This window comes from Silurus aristotelis (genome assembly GCF_946808225.1).
Source record: "Silurus aristotelis genome assembly, chromosome: 14".
NCBI classification, from domain to species: Eukaryota; Metazoa; Chordata; class Actinopteri; order Siluriformes; family Siluridae; genus Silurus; species Silurus aristotelis.
In genome coordinates, this window is record NC_139587.1 from 7300813 (window position 1) to 7322113 (window position 21301).

At 41.9% G+C, this 21301-nt stretch overlaps 1 protein-coding gene across 2 annotated transcripts; it reads right to left on the minus strand.

Moving 5' to 3' along the window:
- Nucleotides 1–1214: 1214 nt before the first annotated feature.
- Nucleotides 1215–21274, minus strand: maml1 (mastermind-like transcriptional coactivator 1). 2 transcript variants are annotated; one of them, XM_083561478.1, is made up of 5 exons: nt 19654–21274; nt 8217–9644; nt 4860–5042; nt 4459–4594; nt 1215–3280 (listed from the first exon to the last, which is right to left on the minus strand). In XM_083561478.1, exons 1-5 carry the CDS (start codon nt 19978–19980, stop codon nt 2292–2294), a joined length of 3063 nt encoding a protein of 1020 aa, XP_083417604.1. In that variant the 5' UTR covers nt 19981–21274; the 3' UTR covers nt 1215–2291. The 2 variants fall into 2 exon arrangements, with proteins under 2 accessions (XP_083417604.1, XP_083417603.1); XM_083561477.1 differs by having other exon boundaries at nt 4860–5045; nt 19654–21272.
- Between the last annotated feature and the right edge of the window lie 27 nt (nt 21275–21301).

Here is a 21301-nt window from a genome sequence, read left to right on the forward strand (position 1 = left end):
CGTGGTAGCAAGACCATGCATAAAAACTAGAGGTCGACCGTTTCATCGGTTTTGACGATTAACGGACACCGATAGTTGATTGCTGGAACTATCGACAATAATTGAGATCGATTTTCTGGCTTGCATCCGCGGTCTTTATTAGAGCGGCCTCTAATGGCTAATCACTGATGCCACGTGCAGTTTGTTTTTACACGCGAGACTGTGTGCTGCACGGAGAGCACTATATTTAGTATTTTTCATTATGTAATCATAATAAATAGATTCATAATGTTTCTTCCTTTTTCCACATTTGAATGATTTCATGTTTTTTTGTAACCGGATGATTATTCGGTTATCGGCATATACAATCCAACCAGCTATCGGTAAATACCACTACCGGACGATTTTAATAATAAACACATTTCTCTTTTCTCTAGACAATATTTTATGGGAACTACAAATCAATGGGACCGTAACATTAACTCAAAATCACTAATAGCCTGGCCCTATTTCCCAAAGAAAATATTCTCATGTCAATTCCCACCACTTGTCAGCTCTCCCCTATTATACAACATACAACTAAACCTAAACCTACCACCCAGGAAATGTTAGAGCTAATATGTACTTCCTATGTAAAACCAGTAAATTTTATCCTTTTGGCTTTTTAATTTTTGCTTGATAGCTGCTCTCTTCCACATACATGAACTCAGGGACACCTGTGATTGGCTGATTTAAACAAATTTGACATTAAATTCAAAATTCTTCCTACTCTGAGAAAAGCAGATCCTGAAACTTAGCTCACAGGCATTGACGTTTGTGGCACTGTAAGGATAAGTTTTTAGTTAAAGGTTAAGTTTAATAAAAAAAAATAAAGAAATTGTTACACTTATTGGTCACCTAAAGTCAGATAAAGTTTTTCTTATTTAGTTGGTGAATTTATGACATGACAACATAAGCAACACATACTTGCTTTACCAATTCTTCTGAAGGTATTTGACGAACAGACATGGATTTATAGTGAATCCAAGTCTAAGGAAGGGCACAGGAATTGATGAAGCAGCCATGTTCTTGCCTGACTTGAGTTATAGTGACCTACACTGAAGGTTATAATAATTATTATTAGTGCAGCAAAATGATCTGCAGCCAAGCAGTTGCCTTGCACTTGGCAGACCTTTTTTTCTTACCATAAACACTCTCAAAAGATCATCACCCCAACATGAAAAACACCACACAGCTGTTTCTAGAGAACTATATTTACATAATACTCTCATTTTTTTGCAGAGAACAATAATAAAAAGTATAAAATACTTACAAAAATTCGCAACCATGTACATATAAAAATAAGATCTATCTTCTTGAGAACATTAAGAAATGCATACATACAAAAAAATATATATAAATAAACAAGGCCCTGTCAGATACTGAAATAAACTTGCTCCTCGATGCGACAGATAAGCCATAGGTCAACCGAGACCCATGCACACACACGCGCATACACATTTCTCAGGGTGGAACATTTGATCTACCCCAATTAAACAAACACAGCAAAGGGAAGCATTGGGAAGTTTCTGATTTGTGTAAGAAAAAAAAAAAATGGATGACACCCCTTTACCCTATTTGATTGGTTACGAATAATTGAAGGGGGAAAAAAAAAAAAAAAGACATTTGATTTAGTGTAAGGAACAGAAATGGTGTTATCATCCATTTTAGTGTTTTAGCATAAAGCTGACTCATTGGCCGCTCACTTCCAACAGAACAAACGACAAATTCAGCATGCTCGATTTTCACTGAATTCTGCAGAAATTTCAAATCTCCACTTCCAAATGAATACCCTGAACAAGAGAAAGATTGTTGTTAGATTCATGGTCACGGATTCAGGACTAAGGCATGTGGGAATTTTGGGAGAGAAGTGAGGAAGCTGGATATGATCGTCAGTATAGGTTTATGGTCTCAAAACCATGAACATCTCAAATACACGGATTCTTTATATGCTTTTAAGGCATATAGGTGCCAATTCTGGCAAATGGATGTAGCCTTGACAGCAAAAAGGCGAATAAAAGCAGTGTGTGTATTCGTGTGCGTGTTGACCCATCAAATTTGGGTTTGATTCAGTGGTTTTAGTACTGAGCCACAGGATCAGTAGTAGATTTCATTTTTTTCTTTCTTTCTTGTAGCTTCACAAATCTTCATAAAAGCCCTCAGAATACTTAATACACACAGGTCGTGCCTAATACTCCTTTTATCATACACACCTACACCGAGTACAGCAGTTCTAAACAGTAATGTCCAAATCATTTGGGGATGAGTGCCGATCACTGATGACTGGCCAACAGCTCGTCCAGGTCGTCCATCCATTCCTGCGTGGACTGGTTCTTCAAGAACGAGTCCACCAGTTCGCTCTCCCCTGGAAAGCTGGGTAAGCTGCCGGCTGACTGGGTGTTGTAGCCAAAAGGCAGCTGTTGACTGGGTGTCCGGTTGACCTGGTAAGGTTGGCTACACTGCATGCCTGCGGTGCGATTAGGCACCTGACCCTGTGGCTGCCCGAACGGCCCCAGATCGGGCAGCACCTGCTGTGACTGAGGAGGTGCAGGCTGTCCTTGCTGAGGCTGCTGCTGTCCCAGGGTGGCACTATTGGCTCTCTGCTGAGCCATGTTGGGCATCATTTGCCCTGGGTTCATAGGCACCATGGGCCTGCCAGCTGCACCGTTCCCCAAGCCAGCCTGGGTGAACGGTGCATTGGTAGACAGCTTGGTCATCCTCGGCTGCATGTGGAAACCAGAGTTCGGAAAGCCGGCAGGTAAGGCACTGTTGTTGCTATTAGGCTGACCAGCCATTCCTTGCTGAAGTCCTGGATGCTGCTGCTGCCATGACTGGGCCTGCGGAGGCATTGCACCCTGGATATTGCTGGTCATGGTGTTGGGGATTGAACTGGGCATGGAGTTCATGTTGTTAGCCATAGCATTGGGCATACGAGCCATCTGCTGCTGCTGCTGTTTAAGATGGGCCTGCTGCTGTGCTAGAACGTTGTGCCTGTAGTTCTGTATCGCTGAAACAGCTATTCTTTGCTGGTTCGTGTTGGACGGGTGCATATTAATGGTCCTATAAAGAACCTGCTGGGGCTCGAGTCCACCAGCACAAGCTGATAGGCTCAGATCTGCCTGACTGGCTGCCGAAGGAGCACCTGGGGCAGAACCTCCACCCTGACCAATTCCCATCATGCTTTGATTTTGAGGAAACATGTGTTGAACGCCAGGAGCCGGGCCGCCAATGGAGCCTACGCTGCCCATCGACTGAGATGAACCTAAAACAGAAAGAGGAAAGAAAACATTCCCACTGTTAATGAAAGGACACTTTATTAAAAGGGTTTGAAAATGTAGAACATAGAAGTTTATTTTTATTAAGTATTGTAAATATTGCCACAGTCCCAGGCAGAACCTACTGCTCAGTAACTTCTGATTACTTACACCAGCATAACAATCAGCCAGTAGCAGTTTTGGATGAAGTGCAGAAAGCATGTTCTTTAGTTAAAGAAAAATATTACTCCAGTAAACCTGCTACCATAAAAATTTTACTTAAGAAAAAGGACAAAAGCATTTGCCTTCAAAAGTACTTAAGTATCCAAAGTACAATGATTTATAATGGCAATAAATGTTCCTATAATCATTTTCGTCAAAAGACTCTTGTATATTCGACACTGTTTATGCGAAAAGACAATTTTACTTTTAGCTCACCAAACTATTAATAGGACGATATTAATAAGTCAAACATTGATTTGATCGCTTACATTAATATCATGGGCTCAAAACCTGCTTAAAAAAAAAATACAAAATCGTGCAAATATGGCCACGGGTGTTCAAGTTCGAGTCAGGAGATTTTTCAATCATTCATTCCTCTCAAAATCTTCTGCTTGCTGTTGAACTGATGCTGAACTGTATGTTAGTGTAAGTAAATACCACCAAGCGCCAATCAAAACAAGTTCAAAACAGAGTGTGCGTTCTACACTGATTGGTGGATTAAAGTTGAATAAAAAGTAAGATATTCGACTTTAAAATTACAAAGTTAAAGTAAAAGTCTCCCCAAATGGAAATACTTCAGTAAAGTACAGATTTGTGACAAAGATACTCGAGAACAAAAAACTAATTACATTTACTTCATTACTGTTCACCACTGAACACCAGTTACAATTTACTCCAAGTCTATCCTTAAAAAAAAAAAAATACATGAGCCAAAACGTCAAACTTAATAACAGACTGCTAGACCTTTCTGTTTGCGATTCAAATGAGTCAGTCAGTAAGCACACTTTGCATATCAGGTAGGCAGAATGTTTAACCGGGAACAAAGCAGTGCCTGTATGGAAAGAGTGACGCAGCAGCTTTTAACACACAGGCTCTTTAAAGAGAGGGAGGGAGAAAAAGAGAGAGAGAGAGAGAAAAAACACATGCTTGTGGTGATTGAGCTTTAGGCACATTGGATGGGTACCTGGAAACTGGGAGACCTGTGTCTGCTGCTGGAATGGGTTTTGCTGGGTAGATGGGTTCTGCTGGTCCTGATACTGAGGTGGTGGACGGGTTAGGTGTCTCTGCAGCTGTTGCTCCTGCTGCTGCCGCTGTTTCTCCTACGAGAAGATTAAAGGACACACAGAAGTGGTCGGTTATCATAATCGCACTACAAGGAAACGAACAAACAAAACACTGAAACAACTGGTCATTTTTCAAATACTTATATAATTATTGTAATATTTCAATTACTCAAAAAATATTCACCCCTTGTTTAATGTTAAGCATCCCAAACCCAATAACTGAGTAGAATTTTTCAAAAATCATATAATTCTGAATACATTCGTGAACGTTAGCACCATGAGCAAAAATGTGTTTTCTGACCTGCTCGGCCATTAGGTGTCTCTGTAGGAACTGTTTCTGCATCTGTATTTGCTGCTGCTTCTGCAGGCTGCTCAGATATGCTGCATTATTATGATTAGCTGTCATGTTACTGGCACCCGGCTGCGTTACCATGGGACCGCCAGGACCTGCAACGTGAGGGGCAGACTGGAAAGTACCGGGCTCCTGCTGTGAGAGAGAGAGAGAGAGAGAGAGAGAGAGAGAGAGAGAGAGAGAGAGAGAGAGAGAGAGAGAGAGAGAGAGAGAGAGAGAGAGAGAGAGAGAGAGAGAGAGAGAGAGAGAGAGAGAGCGCAAAATGTACAATTCTATTACACCAAATACTTTAATTTGCAATGTAAATGTGGAAATTTTGTATATTGCTCTAACACACTTACATGGTGTAGCATTTGTATTGCTTTAATGTGTGCCATAAATAATTGAGGAGAGCAAAAGTATTGGTTTAAATTTCTTTTAAGAGCAATACAACAAAAAGTGCAGAAAGTGAAGAGGTAAATGTTTCACAATTTTCATAAAAACTGCATCACTAATTATTGCTATAGTGTTTCAAAAATACATCTAAATGTACAATGAAAAACAACAAAAACAGAGGGGCTATATAAACATTTGGTGCTTTTTTTCAATACAAATAAATACATATTATACGCATAGCGCATCCATGGCATATATCCAAATGCTGAGCTCACACAAGGGTCTGTGCCCCCTCCTTCATTCAATGTGCATTGTGCTATAAGACTCAAAAATTAAGAATTCGACAACAACCGCACAGGACTTATTCTTTCCACTAGAGGGCGGGGTACCAAAACTTTGGTCAAGAGCAGAGGGAAGATGACAATAAGCAAAACGAGCAAATCAGCAGTATTACTCAAATCTAAAGTACGGAAAACATTTCTATTAAGTCACTTTACTTTAAAAGTGCAAGTTTTGAGCAAAACACGTCAAAACAATGTGTTCTCTGAGAAAGCTGTTGCTTTCTCCATCAAGGACCGTGTGATACGACTGACTAGGAAACTGACTAAAACTTGAAACAACACTGATTTGAATGCACAATTTATGAGTTCTGGAGTGGGTGCACTGGACAGCCAAGAACTACACCAGCATTTTGACTAAACCGCAGACAAATACGACAGTGTAGCACCTGTAAGCTGCTTTAAAAATAAACCAAGGATGCAATCCCTGGCCACTTTCCATTCATACATTTTCCATTCAAGCATTTTCATGGTCTATCGCTCTCTCACACACACGCACGCACGCGCACACGCACGCACACGCACGCACACGCACGCACACGCACGCACAAATAAAATAAAAAAAACACACAAACATGTGCACAAGGTCATGGTGTGCATGAAACGGTGACAAGAGCCAAATAGGGTGGTGAGAGTAAGACGCCTCCTTTTCTCCAGCCAAGAATGTGCAGTTTACTGTTGGAAGGCAGAGACTTGGAGAAAAACAAAGAGATAAAGAGACAGAGGAATAAGGAGACGGAGGGAGAAGTAAAATGTGGTGTGAGGCACTAGAAGACAGCTTAAAGGAACGTGAAAAAGAGCAAAAAGTTCATCTCATGAAAAGGGGGGGAAAAAAACAAGTGGGTTAAGCAGCTATATTTAAATAGGGAGAACCGCAAGAGAGACAGGGGCCAATCCCAAAATACTCTTCGCAGGACGACAGCCAGAGGAGGGGGGAGGAACTTTGCATGAAAGACTGCTTTGTCGTCCCTGTGTCCCTCCCTCCATCTCTCTCCTACTCAGTCCCCCTTGCTCTTCTCTTCTAACTCCTCGTTCGCTTGCCCATACCAGCCCCCATCCCAATGTGTGTGTGTGTGAGAGAGAGAGAGAGAGAGAGAGAGAGAGAGAGAGAGAGAGAGAGAGAGAGAGAGAGAGAGAGAGAGAGAGAGAGAGAGAGAGAGAGAGAGAGAGAGAGAGAGAGAGAGAGGAGAGAGAGAGAGAGAGAGAGAGAGAGAGAGAGAGAGAGAGAGAGAGAGAGAGAGAGAGAGAGAGAATGCCTGCCAGCACTTTGCTCCTTAGCAACCAGCTGCCTGACCCAGACAAACTGTGTTCATCCCCAAGGTTCAAGAAACATGCTGCCAGACACACTGGGCAACCCCAGCACAACCTTCATCCACACTACACCTCCAGAACACAACCAAACAAGTACAACAACAACATTTAAACACGCCTGTACTTGAAGTCAACCCCCCCCCCCCCGCCTCACACACACACACACACACACACACACACACACACACACACACACACACACACACACACACACACACACACACACACACACACACAGTACAGATTCAGTCAATTCCATACAGTGTTCATGTTTAGATCCGAAGCAGCTAGTGAATTAGTGTAATAGAAACCAATGCTGAGGTTCAGTTTCACTTGAACACTTCACTTCACTTCTTGCACACGAGTGTAAAAGCGATGATCTGAATTTAATACAATGCAAGAAGAAATAAAGAGAACACCGTCCATTTGTTTTACTGGACAATACATAGGAGATAGTGATGGGCTGGTTACGAACGATTTGTACATTTTGAACGAGTCTTTAATGTGATTAGACGCGCATGAGCAAACCATTGCCAAAACTGTGTAGGTTATGTACAGGAAGCAGAATTGAGTAGTTCATCTCATACGTCCTCTCGTCCGCCTGTTTGTTTCATCACGTGAATCCCAGACGCAATTGATCAGGTTTTTTGGGTCCGAATCTGGACATTATTTGTTACAAGATGCTACATAATGCTGTAGATCAGGTTGTTTTGGTCAGACTCATGACACGTTTGTTACAATAATTACGGGAATGACGTGACAAAAGAACTAACGACACGGACCAAAATATGAGGGGTGGGCTACTCAATCAATTTATAATAATTTGTCCTTAGCTGCATTGTCATTTTCATTACTGAAACCATGTTGTCTTGTTGGGGATCTGCTGATTGAAAATGTAACATTTAATTTCTGATCGAAAGAACCAAATGAACTAAATGACTCAATAAAAGAGTCGTTCATTTGATAAACGAAATTCAAAGAACCAAGCCAATAATATGATCAGATCTTCCCATCATTGGAAGGAGATAACCTGCTTATTTCTCATGCTTGAGAGTAATTAATGTCAATCAAAAAGGTTGTCTTAACACCTTCAATAAATCCACTGCTTTCTTCAAACCTAATGAGTTTCTAAGTAAAGGAGTAAATAACACCATATTTACACCATATGACTATTATTCTAAAACCAGTTATAACTAGATCATTTAAACATTACAATTTGTTTAAATTGTATAAATAAATAGTAGGTAACTAAGTAAATAGTAATTCTTTGGAATATGCTTACCTGCGAGTGGGGCAGATGTGTTGGTGGTCTGAACGGCATGGCAGCAGGCCTCGGCTTTATCTGCTGCTGCTGCTGGTGGTGTTGCTGCCGCTGCTGCTGTTGTTGCTGCTGCTGCTGCTGCTGCTGTTGCTGCTGTTGCTGCTGGCGCATGATGTTGAGCATTGCTGCTTTATTCTGGCTCTGTGTATTCGCAGGGCCTCTTGGTGCTCCAGCCTCAAAGTGGCTTAACGGTTTGGTGTTGTTGTAATCCAACATGGCTGCCTGACCACCAGATGCAGCTTGATGGCCGAGGGTTGCAGATGCAGCTCCCCCATGACCCAACATTGGGTGTCCACCGGGCTGCATGTATGCTCCTGGGGCAGTGGATTTTGGAGAGCCCTTGGTGGGCTGCTGGCCAGACATGAGTAGGGACTTTGGATTCTGAAAGTCTGTGGGGTAGAGCGAGGGGCTAGTGGGCTTCTCCAGGCCAAACCCGCCACCTCCAAGTGGACTCTGATTAGGGGGGGCACTCTGCCAAGTGGTGGGATGACTAGACTGCTGGTGAAATTTGGGGGCCGGCTGTTGCTGCTGCTGCTTCTGCTGTTTCTGGACATGGTGCTGCTGGTTTTGCATGAGCTGTGCTCTTTGCTGCTCCCGAGCAGCTAGCTGCTGCAGCTGTTGTGCCGGCGACAAGTCTTTGGGTGGCAACAGGTGATTTTGGATCGCCCTGGGCTGACTAGGCTGCTGCTGAGGATGCTGATGTCCTGACAGCACAGGAGAGGAGGCAGAGGCTGATGGCATTATTGGTGAGCTGGCATGCATCGGAGGCCCAGATGAGGTGGGCGGTATGTGCGGCGACCCAGTGCGCGTGTCCTGTTCAAAGGCAGACGAGGCCTGTGCAGGGGAATACTCTGCCTTAACTGTACAAGCAAGATCTGCGGGGAGGAGGCTGGCAGGTGCAACAGGGCCAGAGGGCACCTCGGATTCCTTGCGGTCCTCGAAGCCATCGTTAAAAAGCTCTTGGATTTCTTCATAAGGCACAGAGCGATTAAACTCCTCCATGAGCTCAGTCCATTCCTGTTCATTCAGGTTGAGGTCAGGCAGGATGATGTTACCGTTTCCGCCACTAGTAGGCAAGATGTCATCCATGGGCTCCTGCTTCAGCTCCTTCAGACGGATGTCAGATTCCGTGGAGAGCGAGATGCCGTTTTGATCTGCTGAACCCACTGCTGGAGCACCATTCAGTGCCAGGTCAGCAGTCACACCATGCTTAGTGTCCAAGGGTGAAAGTGGGGGCATGCCTCCATTTGATGAGCCGTTCAGACTACCCAAAGCATCCTCTCGACTTGACTTTTTGGCTGGGGGGTAACCATCACTGAATCCATTTACCGGGTCACGGCTACCAGGTGGGCTGCCGTTCTCCAGTTTCCTCTTTACCGTCTCTTGAAGCTAGTGGGCATAAGAAATAAAAGTTATTTTTTGGAGAAAAAACTAATTTACACACACACACACACACACACACACACACACAGACACACAGACACACAGACACACAGACACACAGACACACAGACACACACAGACAGTAAAAGTCTGTAGCAGCAGATGCAATCGACAGCTACTCAGAAGACACCGGTCCAAGTCAAATTGTACATTTGGTAGAAAATATATTGGCCTCATCAAGAAAAACAAAAGGAATGTATATAAAATAATTTTACTCTGTACATAAAATGCACAGACATTTAAACCTCAACAAGCCTTATGTTTAATCTTCAATCCCAGTAAGCTGAAGTAGCAGTTTCATATGAACAAAAGCAAAGCTGAGCTAGGGGCTTGCCAAGCAGTTTTCTTAACACCTTCTCCAACACACACACACGCACACACACAACCATTGAGAGAGGAGAGTTACTGCAGGGCTTTCTGAACCAGAAAAACTGGTCTTCCTTTTTTGCACGACATCATCTCCCTCAAGTTACGCATGCAAACCCTCTCACGTTCCCAAAACCTATTCCTTAAGTCTCTTTTACTAAACCACTTTTGTCACCTCTGCTCTTAATCTTTTTCACCAGCCCCCTCCGCTCCTCCCTCTTGCTGCCTTCATGACTTGCCCTCTTCACTACCATGGCCACCACAGGACCAAGCCACATGAGGCTAATTACCATGTGTATGGATGTACAGGCCACAACAAAAGAGGCGGCGCTGCGGCTGCAGTGGGGCTGAGAGAGCGTGCCGAATTCTTGGCCGAGCTCTGCCCGCCTTTGAGGCCACAATGAAGCAGAGCGAGGGCTGCCCACCTCAGCCGAGCGCCACCAAACCAGGCACGGAGACCACTGGGAGCTGCTTGGCAGCGCTGTAGCTTTAGTATTACTTTACGCCAAGCAGCAAGCCGACGATGAGTGCTCAGCTGCTGACGGTGCTCTTACACGGCAAGCGTATCATTTCAGATGGAAAGTCTTGGAACTGGTTTTTGCGTTTCCCAAAACAACAATGATACATTGTCTTTAGAAGGAAGAGCAATATTTGGGCGGTGGAAAGAGCCTTTTTGTTGACTTGTGTTGTAAGCCGATAGCGTATCAGCAGCTGAGGAAAAGAAAATGTAGGTCAGCTGCTTTGCAGTTGAGAGGTGTTCTACTGAGTCATTCTCGCTTCGAGTGTGGCATAAGCATCACTGTAGCTGTATTTACTCTCCATCCATTCAAATCAGACCGGTTCTGCAACAGCCACACAAGGTAGACCAATTTCTTTAGGCATGTTGTAAATCATTTGTAGGCCATTAAGGATGCACCGTAAATCGAGCAGTGTACTTTAGCCTGAACAATATGAAGCAACTTTTCTGTTGCAAAGTAATGGTCCAGTAAGGACACTTGCATCAATACACACAGATACACAGCTGTCGTGGAGCAATGAGAATAAAAGTGAGTCATCTGTGTGGGTAATCTGGGGGGGAGGTGTGAACTTAGGCCAGAGTCATCCAAAAAGTCCCCCAATCCGCCTCTTTCCTTTGGATGTGCAACACTGAAAGTAGGATGATTTACTACAAGCGTACAAGAGCCTCTATACAAATTCCTTAATTTAACAAATTGGAGAGGACGTACACATGACCTGGGTGTTTAGGACCTTTAACAAGTTGTGATGTAATTCAAGATAACTAACGCAACAGCGATAATGTTCTCGATCGCCATCTGGAGACAGTGTTAAACGTCCTGTTCACGTCACTCTGCTGAGTCGATATTAGCAGCTGGCACCAGTCGCGATTAATGAATTTCATATGGGATTTCAGCCCCTTAATACCCATCATGCTGAGTTGAATGCTTTCCCTGCAAGTGACACAGTGGGCTTCACGCCCCGTTCTGTTGGAAGCGTCTGCTAACGAACTTTCACACTTATTTGTATTCGCAGCCAAAGCCGAGCGAAAACGTTTCCGCTATAGCAATGTGGAAAAGCTGAGGGGAATAAACTTCTACTGCATGTAATGCAGACGGCTTAATTAAGACAGAATCTTGGCACGAGTTTTTGTGTGTGTAGTAATCACCTCTACAGGCAGTGAAATTTGCAGTTATGTAATCAGTGCTGGTTTATCCATCGTTTCACGTCCAAGAACTTAATCTCAGTCCCAAAACAAAAGAGAAAATCATGGATAAAGTCTAGAGCAGCGTGCAAATATGCGTGTTCTCCATGTCAGATTACATGAATATGATCCTCTAAAAATAGAGCTGAAATGAAAAAAAAATTAAAAAAAATTTACTACCTTCTACCTACATCATCAAGCAGCACAATCCAGACTCATGCAGTTTCATTTATGGTTCCCTACAGCCACTACCGCATTTGTAGCAGTCTTGCGAGTTTTGCCTAGCCAAAGCCCGCCCTTCTATTGGTGGCTTTCTTTCGCAATAAAATGAAAGCCTTTTTAATCATGTATAATGTGAATCAAAGCACTTTTAAATGTATATATAATACAAGTGGTAGAATTTAAAATATACAGTATTATAAACTGCTCCACCACCTCCAACCATCCAACGGGGGCAACCAAACAAATATGGTGCATCCTACAAGTGAGATTCAAATGCTCATCAGAACAAAACCTAGCCGCCTCCCCATGAAGCATCGGTCTGGCGGGCTTTTGCTTCGGTGTGGGGTGCGGGTATAGACATCTTGATAATTTGTTGAAGTTGTTGAATTTGTTGATAATGTCCTGATAAAAAAAAAAAAAACATTTTTTTTCAAGCATTACTGAACAAATATACAATTTGAGTAAATCTCCACTCACTGAGATAAGCAAATAGGATCGAGTAAGTGTGTGAGAAATGTCATTGAGGAAACTTAAAAGATAAATACACTATCTAATTAGGAAAAAAAAAAAAAAAAAGAAATTAGGACAACACTGAGTGTCCATACGCAAAACAAATATCTGCGTAATGCACAGTTCTGTATAATACACCCTCATCTAAAGTGTGTTTAAATAAAATAAACATTTATTTATTATACATTTTGTTAAGCTGATTGGTGTTTAACACACTGGACCTTGAACTTGAATTTTTATTAGAGAAGTAATCGATAAAAACGGTAAAAAAAAAAAAAAACTTGCCTCTGTTTAGTTGCACCTTCATCACTTGTCCAAATACACTGTTTGGACAAATGTTTGTGGACACCTGACCATATTATTCTGGTGTGCTATTGAATATCTTGTTCCCCACAATTAGTCCCTGCAGAGTGATTGTGCAGATTTTTGCTCATTCAATAACAAGAGCTTTTGTAAAGTCAGTTACTGATTTAGGGTGAGAAGACCTGGGGTGCAGTCAAGATCTTCTACTCCATATAAACCATATCTTTATTGGGTCTCCTAGTTTAAGTGAAGGGAAAATTTTATTCTTGTATACAATTGTGCGTCTTTAACTTTGAGGTAACAATTTGTCAAAAGAACCGCATATAGCTGGAAAAATCAGGTCTTCTAATACTTTAATCCATATAGTGTAAGGCCAGCATTAGAACACTGAAACCTGATTGGCTCTTTTATTATTATTTAATAATGCAGCTCCACTTGTATGAAATGCTGAAATGCCTACTATTAAAAAGAATGTAGCAAAACTACTGCAGTGACATTTTTTGCAGTTCGACCTGTCTGTAAGCGTAACGATTTCCTTTCCTTTTACTTTGCCTCGCTCTCACACACTGAAAGGTCAGTGCCACTTTAAATGATTTTAAGCTTGTTATGCAGCCATTTGGGTTCCTGCTTGGTTTCAAGTCTTCCAGCTTCAGTTTTTAAAATGCAAGTTGGGTTCAGTTTAATACGATTTAAGAACATTTTTATTGGGATCACGTTTCAGGTAATCATACTGCTGCAAGGTAAAGCAGTTTGTTGGGGGGTTTTTTCCTCTTTTTTCCCCAGGCACTTGGTTGGAAATGGGCCAATAAGATGCCTCATGATGTGCATCACGAAGCAGACTGCAGCTGTCACATCCTGGGCACATCAATCTGTTAAAGGCAGCGCGAGTTGAAATCTTAGTTCTGAGGCAAAGAGGCTACACAGCGAGTTTTCAATGTGTTAAACTGAGAGTTTACATGTGTGTGAAAAATCTGTGAGAATGCTGGGGATTAGTTACATTATCGTGGTTTTTAATAAATAAAAATTATTCCATGTGCATCCAGGCCCAGTATTAATGTAACAGAGAAACATACCATTTCCTTAATCAGTCAAATGCATTATCACATGGACAAGTAGCTTTTATTGTCATTTCAACCATATATAGCTGACGCATTACACAGTGAAATAAAACAACGTTCCTCCTGAACCCTGGTGCTACATAAAACAACAAGGTGCTGGGTTACTGATCTGAAGGTCGAGGGTTCAAGCCCCGGTCTCGCCAAACTGCCACTCTTGGGCCCTTGAGCAAGGCCCTTAACCCTCTGTGCTTCAGGGGCACCGTATCACTCTGACCCAATCTTCCAATCAAGCTGGATGCAGCAGCATTACATTTTCCCTTCACTTGAACTAGGAGACCCAAACCTGTTCCAGCATGACAATGCCTTTGTAAACAAAGTCAGCCCCACGGTTTGGAGTGAAAGATCTTGAGTGGCCTGCTTTAGAGCTCTGACATCAACCCTACTGAGCACCTTGAGCACAAACCTCCACATTCTATAATCTATTGGAACATCTTTCGAGAAGAGTAGAGGGTGTAATAACAGCGACTTAATGTGGATTGGGGTGTTCAAAGAGCATGTGCCAATCTTATGGGCAGGGGTCCACAAAATCTAGCTATATAATGCATACAAAGATGTCAAATTCCCGGTGAATCAACCATAATCATTACACATTTCATTAACAGAAATGCTGTTTACCAAATTCTACATAGCATTACAAAGGTTTTATTATTCTCAAGCTAAAGGTCAAGGCAGAACGAATGTGTACAGACTTGGATGAGAGAGTTACCCTGTCGTCATTTTGCAGCATAAAAATAAGAAGAAGAAGAAGAAAAACATGCAGCTCATTGACGACTCCTGATTTCTTGCAGAAATCTGAATAATGCTCCATGTTTAACCACACACCCAGTGTGCTGGAATACGGAGCTGATAAACAATTATGTGCCTGTACAGGTCACGTGTAATGGCCAGCATCTGAACTTGAAACTTGATGTCATAAGTAGATCAAGAACGTTGAATGCAAGGAGGTCAGGGCAGACACGTTCAAGATCTTTACACCAGCAGCGAGCAATAACTGAGAATAAACTGGCCAATAAAAAAAATTTAAAAAGTTAGGTAAAACATTTAATCAAATTCATAAATAAAACCAGACTTCTTTTAGCATTAAGTAGTGAGCTGACCATCGTGCTGAGCAGCCTATATTCTATACACCAATTTCTCTATAACAGGAAACTTCCATTTCTCAATATCAGCCACAATATCCATACTCAATTTCATATTTCCTTAGTGGTAAATAGTGCTTAAACACTTGTTTGCAAAAAAAAAATATATAAAAATGTAATGCTGTTAGTGATACTGTAAAGGAAAAGCATGGGACATCCAGGTGATGTCATTTAAAATTAATAAATTCAAAACCTGGCACAAATCATTACAGATTCATGTCAGATGGTACAGTGCTTCATTTATTACAAAAAAAGCCCCTGTACAAGCTCATACTAGCACACTCTGCTGATATGCAAAATACTACTGGTTGGCAAGTCTGGTAACATATTAGCAGAGCAATCACTGGATATCGTGAAGGTATAAGACCATGTAGGGACGAGTAAATCATTTTACACAACAGCCTGGAACAGCCAGCACACTGCACGATGGAGAAACACAATAGATATCTAAGATCAACCATCTATAAAAGATAACAGCATGCACGGTTCTATAAGATCAAATTAAACAAACAACAAGAAATTTCTAGTACATGCGCAACCAGGTATACAGATACAGTTGCAGAACTGTGACAAAACCAAAACAGAACGACACTATCAACAGGGCTGTGGAGTCACGGTAGGCTAGTCATTCACTGCAGTCTACATTTGCTCAGTCACATCACCAGTGTGTTTATTCGGAAGGAAACCGCACTCATCTCATTTTCAGTAACTGTTATTAAGCAAGACATGGCCATGGTAAAAGTGCTTTCTGAGACACAATGAAATCTAAAGCCTTCTGCCCGAAGCAACGGCTCGTTTCTAATGAACTCTCTGTCCTTGTGCACCAAATGATGCTCTGCATCTTACTCTCTTAAAACCATGTTGCCAGTGTATTAGCTAAAGTTTGAAAACCAGCCTCGTGGAGGGCATTCTGTGCTTTAATAAATAAAGTACACAATATTTATTCAAAAAGCTTTGAACTCTGATCAGCCAATATGGTTTGATCAGTCAGTGTTTAATGTACACTATACAAAAAAAACAAGCATTGGGATACTGGACTTTTTCAGCTATTTGTGTTTTTTTCCCAAAATTATTACACAAAGATGAAGGAACACAATTGTATAGGTGTCTTTCTTTGAAGACCAAACCTGTTCCAGCATGAGAGTGACCATGTGTACAAAATCAGAAGATTTTGGAATGAAGATATGGTTTACATGGGTTGGTGTGAAGCTTTTGATTGAATATAGCACTCTTGATCTCAATCCGTTCAAATGAATTGAAACACTGCACCCCCAGGCCTCCTCACCCTAAATCAGTACCTCACTTTACTAATGCCCTTGTGGCTAAATGAGCACAAAACTCCACGAATACACTGCAAAAATCTAGTCGTACATCTACCCAGAAGAATGGAGATTATTACACCAGCATGCTAGAATATTATGGGTAGGTGTCCACAAACTTTTGTCCAAATAGTGTATTTGTACAGGTGATGACTAAACAAAGGCAAAATCATTTCGGATGAAGAATCTACATGCATGTTCTATTCTGGGGAGAGCTGCACATAATCTCTCGTGCTACACTTATCACTTTAACTCATAAAATCTTGGCACCACTACTGAATGAATCATATGCAGGTCGGTCAGACACGAGCAGTCACTCGTCAGCTCACAAGCGCATTTCAGCACTTACACAAGTGGCACATGATCAAATTTAATGGCCTCCCAATATCACCAACACTTAATGTATCATTTACAAATGAGATGTGAGCACCAGTTACCACTAAGTACTTATGACATACGGGGCTGATACTGTTTTGAAACACTGACTGTGTTTACAAGCACAGATTCACTTATTAGTAAGCAGATTAAGTGTTATCTTTAAACAGTAAGTCCAAACAAGTCACCGCTGCCAGAGGAGCAAGAAACACTGGGCTAAATAATATAAACAAACCCAAACCTAATTAGAACATTCTTAAAAATAGGAACTCACTGGTGAGCTAAGAAACACCAAACAACCCAGAAGACAGTAAAATGAGGATGATCAAGTAGGTCCTCTAGGAGGTCGATGAATCTTTCAAAGTCAACAGTCAAGAAAAAAAACCAACAGACTAAGAACAGTGTTTATTATAAGATGTAAGCTATTTTTAAGCCTCAAAAACAGAAAAGGCTGATCTGACAAGAAATTTAGTCTTATCTTTCCATAGGATACTGTTCCAAAACTGAAGTTCAGTGTTGACCAGAATTATGAGCAGAAGTATATGGAGAAGGACAGGAACAGCTCATGATCTGAAGCATACCACCTCATCTTATGACGAGCATGTATGGCTGCAATAGATCCACTTTCAGTGTACAGTGGTACCTTGCCCAACGAGTGCATTAATATACGAGTTTTCCGAGGTACGAGCGGTCACTCTGTCGATTTTTTTGCTTTGTTACGTGAGCAAAAAATTGAGGTACGAGCTCGAGACGCGCTGCTAAATGCCGAAGCGAAGCCAGAAAGCGAAGACTGTGACAAAAATTAAGATAAGCAAAGACTAAAAAGGAAAAAAAGTTATACGTAGTGTACAGGAGTGATAGAAAAAAAACGAGGTTTCCCTCCGCCTCTGCTTATCGCCTTGATGTGCGAGCAAATTGAGATACGAGCTAGTCCACGCAACAAATTAAACTCGTAGGTCAAGGTACCACTGTATTTACTGACAATGAAGCATTCGTTGCTATACAGATTCCACCACAAGCTACAACGACCTAAAGCATACTTCGAAAGCAAAACATTTTTATATTCAGTACTGGACATGTCGGACACCTGACCTAAATCCACTTGCGCATGTATTTCACTTAATAAACAGCAAAATACACCAAAATCAAATAGGACATGATGACAGTAAACGTGAGCATCAGCAGACTTTAAATCCAAATGGTTTCCATGTACTAAAAACTACCATTTCATTTACAATTATATATTTTAACCCCCAAATGAAACAGCAAACCCTAAAAACTTCAAGTGCAACATATATATAAAATTTAATTTCAGCTCCAAATACTGTAACAAATACTGTGTCCAAATATTTATGGACCTCAAGGTATAGACACACTGTATATAAACTGCTTTTTTAATGGATGTTAAATGTAACCTGATCCAAAGTTATGTGCTCGAAGGAAGAGGAGGGGGGATGTGTCACGGTTACCATGACAAAGGAAAGCGAGAGGGTCCGGTAAGGGCATTCGGCTTTGTAATCGTTTTGCTAGTGTTAACAACTTTTCAATTATTTCTGCTTCAGCCAAAAAGAAAAAAGAAAAAAGCCTTTGCAAAGCAAAAAGAAGAAGAGTTTCTGTCCGCAGTACGTTACTTAAAGCTTAAAATAAGCTAAAAAAAAAATATACGAGTTACAACACAATCAAACATAACCTATGCAACACCTTTATATGGTTAGGAATGAGTGCACAAGACATATTTGCCCTGAATACTCTGTATCTGTGCTGACCTTGAGTACTGAGCACGCCATAATTATAATAAATCTGTAAATACCACATGTATTCTTACATGACTGCAATACTGCACAATGGCACAGTGATGCACATGCCCATTATTTTTCTACTTAATATATTATTAAAGGATTTCCCAACTACTTAAAAATTTAGTCAAGTTTGGCCTTCTTAGATTCCACCACCCTGATTAAGAAATAAGTATTTTGACAGATCCGTTGACCAGTATTCTTTTTAGTATTTAGTCTGGTAACATGGTTAGTCATGAGATATTAAACACTTTAGAAGGAAGCGATATCCAGCAGGATGATTGAAGGATATGTTATAAAGCCAGCTACAGGTAGAAAGCTTAACGCTGTATTCACACCATCGTGATGGTGAACATCAATCACCAGTAATCACCAACTAGTTAAATCACTGCCACTGAATAAAGCGCTGCTAAATCAATACTGTGATACGATTACCAATTGACCCAGTGACACGGAAATATGGATTCAAAGAAAATACACGTACAAGTCATTAGAAACTCGCTACTTTTGTAGCAACTTTCTGTCTCCTGTATGTTAAAGTTTTATAGCTGGTAAAACTTAGCACGGTTCTGTACTTCATCAACTAAACATGGAAAAAAAAGCGTTCAGTATGATTCTCGTGTACAAGTTATAGACGCGATTTCTTACAGCTCCTTGACCCAGATGACGAAGATTTGGTTTTCTGTTACTGTCAAGCCCTAACCCTCATCTATCCATTAGAAACTTGGTCCTGTTGTGGTAACTTTCTTTGTGTCTGTACTGTTAACGTTTTATCTTTGATGAAACAGCTTAATAGGCATAAAAGCATCTCCTGAATGAGGGGATGTAAAAGTAGCCTGAGCATCACATAACACCCGAATGTGCTTGCTGAACATCTCATGGGGATATCTACCAGATTTTAGAGCTGAGATGATCTGTGCTGTTCACCTATTGAGGTAACTATAGTGTAGAGTGCTTTCAGCTTTGTGGACTGCTGAAGAACCACGTCCAGGTGGGATGGTCAGGTGTGTCGATATACTTTTGGCCAGGTGAATAACAGTAACTTTTGGAGAGTTGGATCAGTTAAGAGTGTAGTGCGGTTAGGATGGAAGTGATCAGATGTCCTTACCGCAATCAGGGTGCTGTTGCGACTCTGATCTCCAGGCGCGCTTCCTCCTCCTCCAGCTCCTTCCGCGCTCTCCGCGTTCGCGGTGCTTCTCTGGGGCGCCTGCTCGCTCGCAGTCTGCGGCTGCCGGTGCTTGTTGGAGCGCTTGGCTTTGGTCTGGAGGCAGCGCTGGTGCAGCGCGTACGTCTGCTGCCGGTCGAGTTCGAGGCGCTCCATGGCCGTGTTGTCGTAGCGGCTCTCGCAGCTGTTGTGATGACGCCGGAAGAGCTCGATGCGACGCCGGAGCCGCTCCATCACCGCGGTGTGCCGCGACACCACATAATCCGCCATGGCGATTCACCTCACCACACTCGCACTTTTTACACCAAGCCGCGCGCTCTCTTTCCCTCTTTAAAAGAAAAAAAAGTCCGCGCACTTTTTAACTTTTTTTTTTTTTTTGCTTTAACTACCCGGACCCTCGTCCTCTTCACCTTCCTCCTTTTCACCAAACACACTCAATTGCATTCATTTTTGCCCATCGAGTGCTGGAAAGCCCGCATAGTTCAGTGTTTGAGTTTTTCTCACCCGTACAACTCACACCAACTCGCCTACACAAATCACAGCACAAAAATCTGAACAAAAACGCACACGATTTTAAAAAACAAACAAAAACCGGATCACCGATTCACACCCAGCTCCGAGCTGCAGCCCCTACAAATGAACACATCATGTATATAATGCATACTTCCCTACCATCCAGAGCATCTCAATGATAAAAGATCAAAGTTTATATGTAAGGAAACAAATACTCCATCCAGGATAATTCAGCAGAGTTTAACGCGATGAGCACGGGGTTTTTTTCCCCTGCAAAAACTTTTTTCTTGGGTGAAAAGTGAATATAATGCGGTTTTACTTACAGCTGATGGATAGAGAGATCATTCACCGAGATGAGAAATCAACTGAGTGGATTAAATGATCTTGCTAAGATCCGGTAAAGAGGTTTGGGATGAAGACTTGTCCCCTCTAACTTTGTCTCTCACAGCTGAATCCTTTCCCTCTCTCCTCTGCCTCAAACTTTAAGACGAGCAACATTTCTGACACAACCAGCCATCCGGTTTAAACCCCAAGAAAAAAAAACGGTCTCCGCCATTAAAGCACCAAAGCACAATTTAATCCGCTTTTTACAACTTTTTTTGCCCCCTTCTCTAGCTAGCAGGCTAACAGCTGATCCGTATTAAACCTATACAGCCCAGAGAGTCGCGAGCCAAGCTACGGATGTAGCAAAGCTAACAAGCTAGCCTTAATAACAAAGCATGCCGGAATAAATCACTTTTCAGCGACCGCGCAGGGCTCAAAGTTTACCCGCGACCCCGGAACAACGTCCCCCGACCCCGTGTCGGCTAACCGGGGCGAATAGAAAAGCGCAACAAATGAAACTCTACTCTCACTCCGCTGGTTTCTATTGTTTTCCAGTGTACAGGCAGGTCGCCGCCGCCATCTTGTAACAAGTTTTTCCTTTTTTTTTTTTTTTTTTTTTTTTTTTCTTTTTCTTTTTCTTCTCGTTTTTTTTTTCTGAAAAGCGTCACGAGCTCCACTATTTTCCCCGCCCCCTTTTTCAATAATGGGCAGGACAAATAACCAATCAAATCTGAGTATCTCAGTGACGTATTCG

Coding starts and splice junctions, on each gene's coding strand:
- maml1 (XM_083561477.1), bottom strand. CDS start 19,980: ATGGCGGATTATGTGGTGTCGCGGCACACCGCGGTGATGGAGCGGCTC. Junction 9,645..19,653: donor GCAACAGCACCCTGATTGCG/GTAAGGACATCT, acceptor TATGCCCACTAG/CTTCAAGAGACGGTAAAGAG. Junction 5,046..8,216: donor CACATCTGCCCCACTCGCAG/GTAAGCATATTC, acceptor TCTCTCTCACAG/CAGGAGCCCGGTACTTTCCA.